This window comes from Buceros rhinoceros, unplaced genomic scaffold (assembly GCF_000710305.1).
Source record: "Buceros rhinoceros silvestris isolate BGI_N320 unplaced genomic scaffold, ASM71030v1 scaffold3661, whole genome shotgun sequence".
NCBI classification, from domain to species: Eukaryota; Metazoa; Chordata; class Aves; order Bucerotiformes; family Bucerotidae; genus Buceros; species Buceros rhinoceros.
Window position 1 is genome coordinate 27697 of NW_010392348.1, and position 16646 is coordinate 44342.

The 16646-nt window shown below is 45.1% G+C and overlaps 1 protein-coding gene across 1 annotated transcript in view; it reads right to left on the reverse strand.

Moving 5' to 3' along the window:
* The window catches only part of CORO2A (coronin, actin binding protein, 2A), an 18586-nt gene that overhangs the window by 1407 nt on the left and 533 nt on the right, over positions 1 to 16646 (reverse strand). Inside the window, exons 2-10 of the mRNA XM_010144417.1 lie at positions 11342 to 11458; positions 7597 to 7746; positions 6875 to 7054; positions 6071 to 6187; positions 4277 to 4381; positions 3846 to 3942; positions 1939 to 2051; positions 763 to 853; positions 193 to 464 (exon numbers count right to left, since the gene is read on the reverse strand). Of these exons, the coding sequence (XP_010142719.1) occupies positions 193 to 464; positions 763 to 853; positions 1939 to 2051; positions 3846 to 3942; positions 4277 to 4381; positions 6071 to 6187; positions 6875 to 7054; positions 7597 to 7746; positions 11342 to 11458 (1242 nt within the window). The remainder of the gene's footprint in view (positions 1 to 192; positions 465 to 762; positions 854 to 1938; positions 2052 to 3845; positions 3943 to 4276; positions 4382 to 6070; positions 6188 to 6874; positions 7055 to 7596; positions 7747 to 11341; positions 11459 to 16646) is intronic.

The following is a 16646-nucleotide window of genomic DNA, read 5'->3' on the forward strand; positions in this document are numbered from 1 at the left end:
ACATTCCGGCTTCCCGTGTGGCTGCCAGGGCATAGAGAGCTTCTGCCCCCACAGAGAACAAAGAGCTTGCCCTGCCCCAGATCTGCAAAATAAACCCTTCCCAGTTGCTGCCACCTTGCGAATTGCACCATTTTGCCACCTGACTCTGGGGTTCCCCCCACAGCCCCAAACCTTCACCCCTGACATTCACACCTCATTTTCAGTTTTTGGTGGTGGACACTCAAATATGTCAAAGCCATTAGAGAGGCACATTTTCTCATTTTTCAGGAATTTCTCCTCCACTTTTAGCTGTTTTCTGCTGTCTTCAATCTCACTTGGCTTCTCCATGTCCTCCAGTGGCATCCTTCCTCCCTGATCCTGGTGCTGGCTCAGGTCAGTAGTTTTCATGAGTGGCTCTGGCTCAAGAAACTGCGGCAAGGAATTCACAGCTCCTGAGCCTGGTCTCAAGGATACCAAGAGAGGCCCTAGGGAAGGAGGCAGGTGACAAGTTAGCACTTGCAAACCACACTCAGAAATCAGCTGTAAGCAATTAATTCAAACAACCAGCAGGGATTAACATGGAGGCACTTGAGTGGAGCAGCTTCCAGAGTTCACAGTGGTGAATGTTTTAGCCACCAAATTATTTTAGCTTACAGTCGTATTTGTTATGTCTCTCCTTTTCCTCCCTTCCTCTTTCTCCGGCAGTTAACAGGCCGGAGAGCCAGCGGCAGCTTACCCAAGCCCTGGGGAACTGAAGGGCTGGGGAGCTCTCCATGTGCTGACCTTTGTTAACTCCGTTCAGCCACTCTTGTGCTGTCAACGCTGGTTGGGCTCCTGTGGTCAAGGGGTAGATGTCTTCCTGGTATGACTCCGACTGCAAGCAAACAAAAGTCCAGAGTCACTATGTCAATGAGATTTTGGCTTAGAAGGACCATACTGGATTATGGTGGAGAAAGATTTGTTTCACCTCAGCACAGGGAGCATCACAAGCACTCACTGGCATGGACATAAAATCTTCTCACCTGCTCTGAGCCTCTCTCCTCCTCTCAAAAGAATTGCTTCTGAAGGCCTATTTTAATTCCTGCTAGTAAAGTCTTTACACGTCCAGACAACAGACTAGGGCAGGTTGGTGGCACAGGCTAACCCAACTCTCATGAACATAGTGTTCCTGAGGAGGAATAAGTGGATATGAAGGATGGACACAAGTCTCAAATCATCAGCTGATCATCAGCTGACAGAAATTGGCCAAGGAGGTAATGTTGGAGAAACATGCCTGATTGGTAGTGGCAATGAGGATTAGCTTTGCTGCCTCTCTGAATTCAAGGCACTTATACCTTGCAGTGTTTCTAGAAGTACAGAGCACAGACATTTCCAATGTACCTTTGGTCACATGGTCAGATGGGAACTACCTTTGCTAGATTCATGACCTAAGACACTCTCTAGGCACACCAGCTCTGAGACTTACATCTACATCACTCTCAGTGCAACAGGCTGTATTTTACACGCTGCAGAACAACTGCCTGTAACACAACTGCACCCACTGGGTAAAGATCTGGGAAACCATAATTTCTTTTTTCCCTTGGTGATTCATCTTCTCTTCACAAGGAGATTTTCATGTCATTCATCAGCATCCCCAACCCCTTTCTCTCTTTTGTCATTATAGCAGATGCCTCTGAGGAAGTTTACACTGAGCTAGTCAACCTGACAGTCAAGAGACACCCCTTGCTGCACCCAAACAGAGCAAATCTTAGTGTCTTAGAGAGTTACCCGTCACAGAGAGAGCCAGGGTAAATCTGCCCACTTGTTGGCAGAACTGCCCCGCAAACTGGCCAGGTTTGTCCTTCAGACCAGCAGAGAGAAAATCCCTTGCTCTGCCTACTCTTCTCACAGAGAGGAGGCACTGCCCTGTTTATCATGGATACGTGTTCCAGACATGAACATGACCTGAGGTTATCTTACCCGTCGAGGCACAATCATGGAGATGGGCTCAATCAGGCTTTTAGTTGGGATCAGTTTGTAGAAACGGAAGATCTCACAGGCTGACACTTCAAGTCCTCTTTTTGGCATCATTCCTGGTGGGATATCATGAAACAAACAGGGTATAAATCTCCCTAGAAAGTTAACGTCATCTACCATTGGAAAAAGGGTCACCAAACAACAAAAGGAGTCACAGCATCAGCTCCACAGCAGCATAGTCTGAAATATGCACCCAAAACTGGTTCAGCGGCACAAATGACAAGACTAAATGACTTTTTTTCAGTCAGACCACGGATACCACAGAGACCACAGAGTTACACACAGGATCTATGTTTTTTGTGCTAAGCTTCCTGTTCCTCATTCATTCTCATGAACTATAAATAGAGTGACCAGAATTTGCAGGTGATGCCACAGGATTTGACCATCAGGATGACCAGGAAGGGATTTCAGGACACCTAAACAACTCCAGAATAGCTTTATGGATCACATTGAAAGCCTTTCTAGCCCAGCATCCTCACCCCAACACCATACCAAAGCAGAATGGCAAATGAGAAGGGTGTGAACATCTAGTCTGTCAGACGGCATCATCTGTGTTTCAGGGATTTGCTAAGCCACACAAAGTCTCTACTCACCTGGTAACCTCAGTGGATTTTTATCCCATGAGCTTGTACAAAGCCTACAGCCATGTCAATTCCCTTAACAAAAGAGATTGCCTCTCCTTGTAGACCTTGCTTCATGGTCTACAAAAGCTTTGTTTTCTATTAATTCCAAACAACTTCATTAAACAGTAGATTCTATGTGATGGACTGTTGCTCCTTACATTATGCATTCACCAACATGTGAATCTAAACTCCACCCTTCTACACTGTATTTTGTTTTAGCAATATTGGCAAAAAAGCTTTTGTGCTTATGTTTCATCAGCAGAACAGATCAGGTTAGGCAGGTAGATTTGATTACTCAGGCTTTTAAAAAACACTTGTAAGCTTCCTTTTCATGGAATAATTTTTAGAGAAACTATGACAACATAAAATAAGGATGCTGTATATTGGAAGGATTATTATAAAGCTGAATAATGGAGAGATCTTCCAGTTAAGTTTTAAATAATTTATTCCTTTCCAATACTGGTTTTTTTGAAGGAGACCTGCAGGCACAAAATACAGTGCTGCTAAATATCTGTACCAATGTCCTGGAAGAATGGGAGTGTCCACACATAATGTGGAGGGGTAGCAAATGATCCTAAAAACGTCAGTGTATAAAGTAATATGGCTTACAGGTTCAAAAAGATCTACCAATAGGGTCTGAAGGCTGGAAGCCAAATTCTGGAGCTTGAATGATTTTAACAGTGGGTAGTATGCAGACCAGTTAATAAGCAAGGGCCTTCAATGGAGAAGAGGTGACCTCATCACAGCAGGCCTCTCTCTAAATGGGAAATGCCAATACAAGAGAAGGCAGGGAAGTGGTAAGATGGAAGGCATTAAGATATGGAGCACTCACTACCACAGAAATTCCAGAGTGGAAACAATGTCAACAAAAATCTTGGAGCAGATTCACAAAAGGGCATCCTCCACCTTTAAATCTAGGCTATCCTACCTTCCACCTTGACTAGGTATGTGAGATAGGATGCAGCAATGACTGGTAAAGCTTCCTGGCCCATGCTCTGCTGGTCAGAGGGGACACCTCCAAGCTGTGACCTCTAGTACCACCTGTGATATACAGGGGAGCTGGGCCAAGCTAGCTATTGTGCACCTGTAAATGTGGGTCAAGACCGGCATTTGACCCACTCTCTTTCCTAAATGATATTTTGCATAGTCCTGGACTCTGACAGCCTCTAAAACAAAAAAGCCACCATTCTCAACCTCTTGTAACATTAGTCATATGCTCCCACTCACCAACTCCCTTCTGTGGTAAGTGAGAACGATATTCCATCAGGTAGTTCAGGTATGGTTTTTCAGGGCTTATCTCATAGTACCGTATATTTCCATCACCCTAAAAGCAAATAAAATGAACATAAGCTGGGCTCTGCTCTTCAGCATGATGGCTGAGAAGAATGCCTGGCCCCAGAAGCAATGCAGGGTCAGGAATGATCCAAACATTTACCCCTGAATTCCTGTGTGGGAAGGTTAGGGATCTGCAATGTACTTCCCCACAGTACACATGGTGGCAAACGTGGCCTGATGCTGCATTGCCGTCAGGCCCCATCCCACCAGCCCATATCCTTAGGTTAACATGGTTCAGGTGCATCTTTGACTTCAGCCTGACACAACACAGGCCAGGAGAAGAATCAGACAGGCCAGCATTTGCTGACATGGAAAGCACTTACCTTTCCCACCACATAAAGCATGTGTGTGTCTGAGTCGTAGAAGGGAAACAGGAGTCCTGAAGAGCCATCCAGATCCTCCTCCAGTAAAGGCACAGAAAGGTCATTCTGAGCAGGACACAGGAAAAACAGACAGCTGTGATCACCTGTAAGCCACCTCAATTCAGGGACACCTGACCTGAACCCCACCTGGCTGCAGCACGTGAGTGCAGCTCTATAATGATCCTAGGCCATGGCCAGCTGCCCTGAGCAGAGGGCCATGCACAGACTCCTCCAAAGTTCTTTGGGTAGGAAATGGGTACTCTGTCCCTGGCTCTTGACTGAGTGCAGCACCGCAGGCACCAGAATATCTCAGGCGCCTAATGACATTTCAAGTGCAGATACAATAAGAAATACTGCCTGCCTCTACGTGAGCCACCACATTCAGGGAGATGGAGAGGCCTTCAGGGCGCATCTGCATCGCTCACTGAATTACTTCCGTTCTCTGACTACCTCTAGTCAAGAAAATACCTCCACAACAGAGCACCACCTCCACACGAACAGTCTACATCAGCCGAGCACTCTCCACACTGCACAGTGGGAAGGTGCCCAGTGCAAGGGCAAAAGCTCCCATCGGCCTTTTGCAGGTAATCCACGTAGGAGCACATAGCACAACATTCCATATAAAAGGCTGGCATGTCTTATGCAAAGCTATCCCTGCAGTGCTGAAGGGAGCAATGTCAGAAGGACCAATGGGCCAGAGGATGGCATCCCACGGCTGCCATCATGGCTATCATCACAGAAGTATGTATTTAGCATAGGGTTAATACACACTTAGTCCTGCAGAACTGCCCAGCTGCAGGCTCCATAAAGCCAGAGTTGCTCTTTAGACATGATGATGAAATGGGTGAATGCAGACCTCAGAAAGATGCCTGCTTGGGCAGGTCCTGTGCCAATGCCTGTCCCTAAGGAGGCTGCATATACATGCCCTCACAGACCCTCCCACTGTGTTCTCCAAGTACGCATGGCCAGCTCCTTCAGCAGCTGTGAAGGTAGTGAAACCCTGATGTTAGACCCATGGTATGTCAGAGCACTGCTCAGCTTCAGCCAGCAGTATCGTGCTTTGCCTCTCACATATGCAAAGGAGCCATATTCAAAAAGGCAAAATTATAGACCCAGACTACCAGCTTTGTCTGGTACAAAGAGTGACAGCACAACAAAGGCGAAAGACTGTGCTGCAAGGTGTCTGACATGGAGGGACAAGGTGAGATACTGACAAAGGAAAAACATCTCACTGCATGTGAGAGGGGCAGAGGATAGCATGGTTTCATAAGGCTAGCAGTCATCACGATAGGAGATCATGTCTTGGAAGCGACCAGTAAGTGCCACTTCAGTGCTCTACTGTCAGGAATCATCAGAAGTCAAAAACACCCTATATCTTTATCTCCTTTGAGGGCTTCACCTGAGTGGGCTGTGTCTAGAGCTCATTTCTCTTTCCAGTACCAGTAAGAACTTGCCAGTAAGATATGCTTTCAAGTCAGAGCTACAGTGATCACCCAAAGGTCCCTTGAATGATTTCTTCCTGTAGTGCGCCCAGCACTTCCTCTGTTCTGGTGGATTTCTGTGCTGAAAGCTTTCAGAGCTTTTTCAGAAACTCATACTCAGTTAAAAGTATCATAGCAGTAACACCTACCACCCATCACTTCTGAATTGCTGTTATAGACCAATTCTTGTGTATTTGGCAGGTGGGAAAGTTGAAGTGACAGCAAAAGACAGAAAACTGAAGCTGGTATGGTTGAGATTGCTTGTCCAACTCACTTGATCCCATAATGCAATTTGCCTGTTATTCCACCGAGATGTTCCAGTAGAGAACAGCTTTTTCACATTTCCAAGGAACAAGACTTTATTAGCTCTGTGAGACTTGTAGCTGGCTTCCTACAGGAAGAGAAAGCACGCTGTGTAAGTAAGAGACAGCACATAGAGACAGTGTTGCACAGCTACATTTCATGTACATGAAACCTCTGATTCAGTCACATCTGAAAATGCTGCTCAGCCTGGCTGAACTACAGTGAGTGGGATTTCATAGCGATCTGATCTAAACTCTTCAGGAGCATTCACAAAAGCCCAATCAATCTCTCTAACTATTGATCCACATCTTTGCAGGTGGACAATCCCTATTAGTTGTAGGCAAGACTTTCTGTGTACACGAATCTGTGCAAATACCTGCGAAACAGTCAGCTTCACCTTACCAGCAGACAGAACGCAGAGGCCACTAGAACAACCCTGGCAGTGGGACCAATGTACATTTGCATCCACCTATCCACCTGATCTCTACAAGTCGTCCCAAGGCATCCCACAGAGGACTGCAAGAGGGAGCTATGAAAACAATATGCATCAAGAAGGGTTTCAGCTAGCAAGAAGCACGGTAGCAAGATGCAGAAACCCTGTTTTCACTAATGACAGCAAGTGTGCCAGGGAAAGTAGAAGGCAATAGCACCATGTGGTGCCTTGGGCAACACAGGGCACAGATGCATCTTCTTTTAAAGGCAATGACTCTACCCAGAAGAGGGAACACTTCAATGGGTGAGATAGCTGGCCCACAAACCTCTGAACCCAACCTACTTGTAGAACTGTTCCTGCTCGAGGGTCTATCAGACGTATCTTTCTGTCCCTGCAGGCTGTGGCAAGGAGACTGCCATCTGTGTTGAATGACATGGACAGGACCACATCCTTGTGAGCATCAAGAATCTTCACCGGGTTTGAGATAACTGCCTCCTTGGTGTCAAGGTTCCAGATCATTATCTGTAGCAAAAGAAAAAAATATCAGCCCTTTGCTGCCTGACCAGCTGGGGTCTTTGTGTAGCCTCCTCACTTCTTGCTCTCTTCTTTACATGTATAGGTCTTACCATCATTAGTGGTTGCTCTCCAGCAATTAAAATTATTTCTGGTACTTACAGCAATATATCAGGGACACAGTGCCTAATCAGAATGTCCAATATTCTAATTTCATTTGCAACAACATTTTATATATAAAAATGGCCAGCATCAGTGCAGATATTTGCACTAGCACGAGATTGAAGACAAATAAAGGCAAGTTATTGCATATTGTATCCAATCCAGTAAAGGAGAAGGGCAGAGCAGACTGAAGTTCTTCAGAAGAAAATTAGCAAGTCATTTTGAACTTAGCAATGTCCTTTTGCCTTTGGGGTCACCGTGGAATTTTCCCCTGAAAAAGGCTTCTGAACTCTTTAGTATTACCTTACAGTTTGAAATTAAAACACATTTCAAAACACCCTGCCAAACAGGGTGTCCCAGGAGGAGAGCTCTACAGAGAACAGACCCACCTTGTAGTCATAGCCAGAGCTGAAGAGGATGTTATTAGCAGTGGGGTGCCATTCAATTAGGCCCACTCTTCGAACATGCCCAAGAAGTTCTTTCTTCGGACTGGTAATATTTCTTGTTAGCAAGTGCTTGGGGATGTCCCAGATTTTAACCTGAAAGGCACAGGATGGGACTTCATGAGATTCCTGAGTAAGAAGCTAATCTGGATCTTATCAATAACTATTTTCCCCTGGGTATTATTATTCGCTTGGCAGTGAATAGGAACGTTCCTGGCTTATTGAATGCCAGCCCTTTACATTAGCATCTTTACATCTCTGTGTACCTGAAGTCTCCTCTTCATCCTCTATCTCCAACCAGCGGTTCTAGCAGTTTGTTTTAACTTGGCAATCCAACCCTTAACCTGACTAGGCTATCAGCATTATTAGTTACTCCCAAGGGCAAGAAGTAAAGCACAGATCTTGCAGAACTTGCATCCTAATGAACTTTGAGCAGAAACATGCAAATCTGAAATAAACTTCACCAAAGAGCCCCAAAAGACATTACAGCAGTGAGTGGTGAAAGAACTGAGAACTCCCCCAGCCAGACGACAGCTCAGTACTGTTCGTCCCATAGAAAACTGCCAGCGCTGAACACTGCAAATGACACAGCCATTTGTCAAAGGACACAGACACCCATCCAGGTGGGCACACAGCAGATGTCCTAAGCAGAGAGACTGGGCAGCATCTCACTGAAGCAGCTCAACACTGGGAGCGTGCTGTTTCGTAACAGGTTTGCCTGCAATCATGGGTTCTTCTAGAAGGACGCTGCATGAAGACAAAAATCCTCCAACCTCCCAGGGTGGAAGAAGACAATAAAGGAAACCTGCAAAAGGGGCTGAACCTATGCAGGTAAAACAGAAGAGGCTTTCTCACACTAACCCTAGAAGCTCGATTATTCAGGATGCTAACAGATGATTAACCCTTTGGCTCAATGAAAATGACTATGCTTGTTTTAATTTTTCTAGGACTCAGTCTAACCAAAAGGGAAATTTCCTTTGAAGCAGACAGTTCATGGAAAATAGCCACACCTGCCCAAGTCTCCCACTGATCGGATGATGAGGATCACACCTTTCTGAGCCAAAGAAGGAGAGGCACAGATTCTGGTACCTGCTGGGAAAGATCATGGGCACCCTTCTCAACAGTGGTTTTCCCACTGAGGAATTAAGCCCATCAGAAACCTAGGGACTGTGGGGACCAGCAGCCTCTGGAAAAGCTTGAACAGCAGTAAGAGAAAGCATCACACTCTACAGCTTCAACAGCTGCTAGTAAAGGAAAAGAGCTGAGAGTCTAAGAATGGTTGTGTCTGTAATGAGAGGAACTGCCTGGTATGTACCATTCACTCCCCACGCTATGAAATGGTTGGTGGTAAAAACAAGGAAAAGTCCCTGTCTGGAATCTCAGGGTGCATTAAATGGCAGAAATTGCCAGTGCTTAGTGTGCAGAAGAAACAGGTCTTGGAGGCCAAGCAGGAACAATCCACGAGACGTCTACCCTGCTGCATCTTGAAGAAAACCTGACAAAGCAAAGTAAAAGGCACAGCGTTGCCCCTCTAACCACAGGGTAGATCTTCAGCAAGCTCAACTCATATATGTCTGATGATTTGCTAAAAGAAACAAGAAGGGTAAAAGGACAAGCTCTCTCCACATACTGTTCAAACTCTCAGGCCCTGGCCACTTACATTGGCCTTGGTCCCAAGCCTGCCCGAAGCAGCAGTGGGAACTGGAAAGGGCACAGGTTGTTCACAGAGACTATCATTCCCTCCAGTACCACTTTACATGCTTCAGCTACAAGCCACTAAAGATAGCTGTGGTACCACTAAGGTACCAGAAAATCTGGTTAATGTCCAAAAAACTTCTGATGAACTTGGATGCTGGGAAATTTCCACCATCTTCACAGAAGCTTGTGGCCTTCCTCAAAAGGTCCAGGGATAACCAGCCCAATAAGAGCAACCAGATGCATCCTTGCACACAAGCCAAAACAGTGGGTTATGCTAATGCTCAGAAATGGCAGAGAGCACCAGGCCTTTAACAATAGACTGCAAGGAAGGCTTTGGCTCTAATGTCCAGCCTAGTGGAAGTGGTGGACACCACAACAGGAAGATAGCCACTAGATCATGGGAAGCAATTCTCCTCTTTACTCAGCAATCATTAAACAACAGCTGGAATACTTCATCCAGCTTTGCATGTCTCAGTGCAAGAAAGATGCTGATAAACTTAAGTGAGTCCAGTGGAGGCTGCAGCACTTGCCCTGTGAGGAGAAGCTGAGGGAGAAGGGCTTTCTCAGCCTGGAGAAGAGACAGCTTCAGGGCAAGATGATAGAAGCATTCAATACTGACAAGACTACTGAGAAAATAGAGCCAGGCTGTATTTTGAAGTGCAGGGTGGGAGGATGGGACACAGCAGTCACTAACTACACTGGGGAGGTTCCGACTGCATATAAGAGAAAAAAATCCCCATGAGAGCGGTGAAGAACAGGAACAGGCTTCCCAGAGAAGTGGTGGGAAAAAGAAAAAAAAGAAAACTCCATCCTTGGAGGTTTTTTAAGACTCAGCTCTACAGACCTGCACAGGAGGTGGGAATAGAGACCACCCAAGCTCCCTTTCAACATGAATGATCTGTGATTCTGTAACTGCAGCAGGAAGCTTCAAAGCTTATTCCTCACCTGCGGCTCAAAAGAAAGGTCATGGCAGTGACTTCCTGCCTTCCTGAGACAGCATGAAAACCTGACAGACAAGTTGGAAGATAAAATAAAACCCACACAGGCAGCCCAGAAATTGAAAGAAGCCTTCAAAAAAGACATGAATATCCAAAGAAGCAAAGGCAAGTCATTGAACAAGAAGGACAATTCAAAGAGCCTAGCCTTCCAATTCAAGAGAGAATTTTGGCAGAGCTGAAACGGCAGAGGATGTGCACCAAGCCAGGGCTGGAGGAAAAGACAAGGAAAAACTCCCTGGTGCTGTGTGTCAGAGGGTGAATATACTCAGTGGGAGAAAACACATATAGGACCTCCGGAAAAAGCACAGTAGTTAGTCAGATGTCCTCACTGTCAGAGAAGTCAACCTCACACTTTTGACAGCACACGGAAAGTGGGTAGTTATGGACTAAACTGTCCCTTACAAACACGAACTGAATCTTCAGTTCCTAATAACTAGCCTGCGTCTACAATGGAGTAAAACATGGGACTGCATTTTAATTACGCTAACTTCAGCCAAACCACTTATTGCAGGATAGTGTGATGCAGGTTCCTCAGCTATGCCATAACTGATCCAGCATGACTTTACAGAGTAACTGAGTGCAGAACAAGCTCAAACCTGTTCTGTAGGGAATTATTCTGAAATAGCTGTTCCAGATTATGTTGTGATGAAGCTTTTATTCTAAAGCAAAGGAAGCGGGTCATAGTGATTAAACTTGAATAGTCATTACATTTTAAATTTAGATTCTGTTTTTCTCATGCAAACACACTCAGAAAGACAAAAAACCCCACAAAACAGATCTTCCTGCTCACAGTGATTTTGGTATAACATCTGGAAGGGATCACACAGGTCTGACCTCAAGAGAAAGAAAGGAATGTTAGTCTTACCTGACGTACTTTTGTAAGTACATATATGCTTTCGCATCTCATCCATGGGCCTTTTGATTTGTTTTGTATTTCTTTCCCCAAAGAGCACATTAGCCAGGTAATAATGCAGAGTACAAGTTGGTAAACTTACTGTGGCATCTTCTGAACATGAAGCTATTACAAAGTCATTGAACGGGTTCCACTTGATGTCCAGAACGCTCCCTTTGTGCCCACATATTTTGGGATAATGTGGGTCTAGCTTGCCTGTCTGGAAAAAACAAATAACATCAAACCTCAGGTGAGCTATGAAATTATAGGACATTTTAAAGGAAGATCCAAGCCAGGTCCAGCAAGATACCTCTTTCTGCTTGTTAGGTTCAAAATGCCCTGGGTGCTCTCTATCTGTTGAGAATCAGGTTTTGTTGTCTCTTTTACTTTGCAAGGCAAGTCTTGATGACCCCACCAAAAAGTAAGAAAAGAGTGCTCAGGTCTACACACAGCTATCAAGAAATCTGTGCAGCAATTGAGACCTGCTGAAATTATAAGACAGTATTTGGTTCAGACACCAGAATAAAACTTAGAGGGAAAACACAAATGATTTGAATCTTCCACATTTTTTAAAGGTATGGGGGAAAAAAAAAAAAAAATCAGATTCTCTTTCAGAAAACATTTCTTATAAGCGGGGGGGGAGGGGAGGGGAATTGTTTAGATTTTATTTTTTAGCCTCATCAGGTAGCATTTATTTTATTTTTTTAAGCAAAAAAAATACTTATGACACAAACTACAAATGCAGTTTTTCTTTCAGCAGCTGTCTATTTCTCTCTGATGGTGTTCAAATCCAGCCATCCACTAGATTTAATTAGCATTACAAACTCTCCAAAAAAATGTCATGTCTGGTTCGCTGGTAAAAATGCTGCACGAAGTGCTCTAAGGAGTATTGAGGGGCTTGTGCCACATGGGGGCTCTGTTGCTTCAAGATAAATCCACACTGCAGGCACAGCCTGCTAGAAATTCAAGTTGGTATATTTATTAAGTGCTAGGAAGGGTGCTGGGGATTTTATTAAGATTGGAGCAGCCCTTGCTTCTTCCTGTTAGGAGCAGGTCAACTATGGGGAACTCCAGGACCCACCTTGCATCCCAGACATCTGCCCAAAAGCAAAGATCAGTCACCTAAGGAGAGAGACTTCGCGGCGAGCTGGTGATGCTTACCTGCCTACTTCTATCCTACCTGCAAGAATCATAAATCAAAATGAATACAAGCGTGTGCTCTTCTAGTAAGTAGACACTTCAGTTGGTGTACTCCTTGCATCTCTCCAGAGGTGGGCAGAGCAGAGGAGAGTCGGTGCTGGCCCTAAAATGCATGTGGCTAGGATGAAATTTTCCTAGCCTTTAAAATTTCTATGGTTTTGAGTGTAGAACAGGACACAATGTGTAACTACTCTGGCTTCACTGGGAAGTTTGTCCACGGACTAACTTGCTTTAAACTGAACACTCAGAAGGCTTTGAAATGCAAAAGACCACTTTTTCAGACTACAGTCTAAAACAATTCCCTTTTATAATAGTGGCAATGCAAAGTTACTTGGGAAAGCAGAAGAGAGATAAAAGTCCTTTAATAAGCAGAATTCCCCCACCCATGCTGTCCTTTTTGTAGGATTCAAGGCTTGGTTTCAAGCTGGCAACTCTATGGGCTGGGCAGCCAGCTCCACAGAGATCCCTTGATCCCTATGGGAACTCCACCCTCTCCCAGAGCTGGCTGCCTGTCTGCTCCCCACTCCATCTCAGAGTCTCCCAGGCTGCCCTGAGCCTGCTCTACCTGCCTCATCCTGCAAGGCTCTCCTAATCCCACGTCCCCAGCAGGCTCAACCAGACCCGGAAAAGGAGTCCTTACCCTCCCAGCCACCAGTCCCACCTGTCCCAATGGCAACCCTGGAGCCCTGGCAGAGAGCAGGGCCCACAACACATGAACCCCCAGGCTGCCAATGAATACACAGGACAGGTATGGCTGCTGGTCTCAGATGCAGACCTGCATGTGGAAGTGAAGCTCTTCATTGCTGGGGGAAATTTCATTCTACAGATCAAAAACTATTTCAGTAACTAGATATGCTATCATTCATGACTACAACAGTTATTCACAGAGCTTGAAAATCAGTAATTTTTCCACCACTCACTTTCTAGTACTTTTTTCCCAGCATTTTTGAAAAGTAGACAAACTCAGAATTCCTTGGTGAAAACAACTTCAAGTGGGGCCGCTGTTAAAACTGCTATTAAAACTGTCCCAGCAGATGCGTGCACGGTAGATTACCACAAGATGGGTCATACTCACCTCTCGGGTGTTCTCCAAAGGGCACTAACACACCTAGTCCTCACAGCACAAGACAGCATTCACATATAGCATCAGTTAGGTAAGGCCTGAGGGATCATCACAGGTTTTATCTCATAGTTTTTGCCCCAGAAAGAAGCGAGTGGAGTTTGTGTCTAGCAGGTTTACACAACTACAAACATCCTCCCTTTCACACCTGGTGCTGACACATTGAAAGACCGGAGACTGCAAAGACTTGGACACAAATCTTTGTCTCTTGGGATTTTATTTTCATTTTGCTATCTCTTTGTTTTATGCTGCAAAGGAGGAGACAGACGCAGTCTCTACCAAGTCTTATCATTAGAGAAGGAAAAAGGCAGGCCTTTGTCTTCCAAAGGAATGCCACAAAATTATCCTCTGAGTCAGGATCCTTCCTTGGCATGCAACGCATGGACTTCCCCAACACATGTGAGTCAGACACCAATCTACACCCAGGCCACATTACGGGAAAGCAGATCATCTCCCAGTTACACTCACTGAGCCCATGTTTCCTCAGACTTACAGGTTTACAAAGGCATTCCGTCTGTTCTGTGCACCAGGCAGTCACTGCAGTCACAGCCAACCCCCACCCTGATAAGATGCGCTGCTGTTCCACCCACCTGGCTTCAATGGCACATCTTCATGAGGACCCTATGGCACAAACTAACACAGGAAGTACCGAACATTAGGAAAAACTTTTCTTTGAAGGTGGCAGAGCACTGGAACAGGCTGCCCAGAAAGATCGTGGAGTCTCTTTCTCTGGAGACTTTCAAAACTCACCTAGACAGGTTCCTGTCCAACCTGCTCTAGGGGAACCTGCTTTAGCAGGGAGGTTGGCCTAGATGATCTTCAGAGGTCCCTTCCAACCCTTAATATTCTGTGATTCTGTGACCTAACTAACATATCCTGCAGCAGAAGACCATTCTGCAAGTGGTGGCAAATACTTAACTAATTCTTCGTCAGGCTGAATGCAAAGGACTGTTGAAAGGAAGGTATCTATAGCAAGAGCTCTTTCCATACACAACCTCTGCTACTCCCAACCCTACCTCACCCGCAGGCTCAGAGAGGAAGAATGGTGCAGAAGGCAACACGTGGTGTTTATTCAAGGAGAGATGAGAGACTTTGGTGTCCATGCCTCAGTAGGAGGAAGGCACAGTTAAATGGAACAAGGTTGAGCCTGTATTCAAGCACAACATGAGGCAGGCAGTCCCTCCAGTAGCACACACAGAATGAACTCGAAAAAGTATTTCAGGAACAGAAGCGGCCCTTCAAACTGGTTGTTCATCATCCCCAGAAAGTGTAACCCTCCCTGTCCCAGCTACTGTCTTCTGCTTTGGCTAAAGGTGACATCCTGGCTCTTGGGCTTTTCCTCCATGCTGTGTCATGCTTGGGAAGGGGCTGCTTTCTGTGAATCCAGTCAAAAGTAACCACGAATCAGCTGTCCATCATAAGAGGGCAATACTGTCCCAGGCACATGTCTCCAGACCAGGCTGCCTTTGACACCCTGGCAGCCAGAGGCATAAGCCAAGAGCCCAGTACGCTGTCTACCATGGGTCACCACCACAGGAGGAGGTGGCAGCCACAAATACTAGCACCAGGAACATGAGTTGAAAGCTGCTGCTTTTCACCAGGTGGCACCAGTATCAAGCGGATCATGAAAAAAATTAAGTGTATTACAGCCCTCAGACTCAGGGAACCCCTTCCTGTGGGTGTCTGAGGCTGCTCTCCACCCCAAGCACTGGTCAGAAACATGTATTCAGAGAACAGCTGTAGGAAGTGCAACACATACAGATACTTCCCCTGATGTGCTACCAAAGATTAATCCTCAAGAAACTTCCTGAATTAGGGAACCTGCATCTGGAGAAACACAGTTTGTAAACCAACTCCTTTCCATAACTCCATTCTGGTTTTAATCCCCTTAATTGTTCCAGGCTTGTCAGCATCCAGAGCAGTGAGCTCCTCCTCTGAACTGCAAAAACATTCCCATCTGCTGCTAATGGTCTGCTCCCGGGTCTCCAAGGATTCCCTTAACCACACAAATCAAGAAGAATTGCTTCTTAGGCTTCTTCCCCACTCTCTTTACTGTTTTATATATCTTGCTTATTTGTCTTTTCTCCCAGACTGATTGAGACCTAACCTACAAAGTCTTCCCTCACATTAAAACAAATTCACATGTTCACTGAGGTACTTTAATTATCCATTTCTGTATCTTCTAGTTCTATCATGCCTTTGACTTCTTCGAGCAGTATTTCAGATCTGCATGGAGTATCTGAGCAGGTGCTAAGAATGGAATAATTGCTACTAAAGACCAGTCAAGCTGAGAAGAGGTTTGAAGACAAAAGAATTGATAGTGAGCAATATAAGCACTTTCATCTCTTTTTGCCAACACTTTCAAGAGATGAGTCCCACCCCACATCACAGAGGTAGCAGTTGCCTGATTATAGATGCAGCTCTATGATAAAAACAAATTCTTCAGCCTCAACAGATCATGGTCGAGGGGGCAGAAGTGACTCAGCCAAGAAAAACAGGGCAGTGGTTAATTTTAGAAGGATCAACTCTGAACAGCACTGGAAGTGAAGGACCTGAATAAACAAAGTCTAGAAGGGCCAGTAACTGTGCTAGGTTCTTCAAGCATAGCCAGTTAACTTTCATGCTTCGCAAATATATATATTGAAAAAGTGGCATTGCAGTAACACCATCAATTAACTTTTAATTAAAGGCTGAACTTTTGCCTTTCATCTGTTCTGCCCTGGTTCTAGAGTGCTCATAATCTCATAGTGAAGTTAATCCACATTAGTGCATGCCTAATTTTTCTGAAGCAATAAACATCAGACAGACAGCTCATCAGATCTCGAAGTCATCAAACCCACAAACATAGGATTTGTTTCTGAAAGAGAAGCTTTTCCAGCATCAGTGCTTGAAGCTTAAGAGCTTCATTGCGTGATAACTGTGTCTCCATTCTTTTACAAAGAAGAAGGTAGAACAAAACATACTATATTCTCCTTTGGTCACAGCTGAAGCCATACCTCTTTAGTTTTTGCCCACTGTAACTACTAACTGCTTTTTTATTTGAAATTTCTCTTAGGAGACAAACATCTCAACTGTACACTTCCTGCTG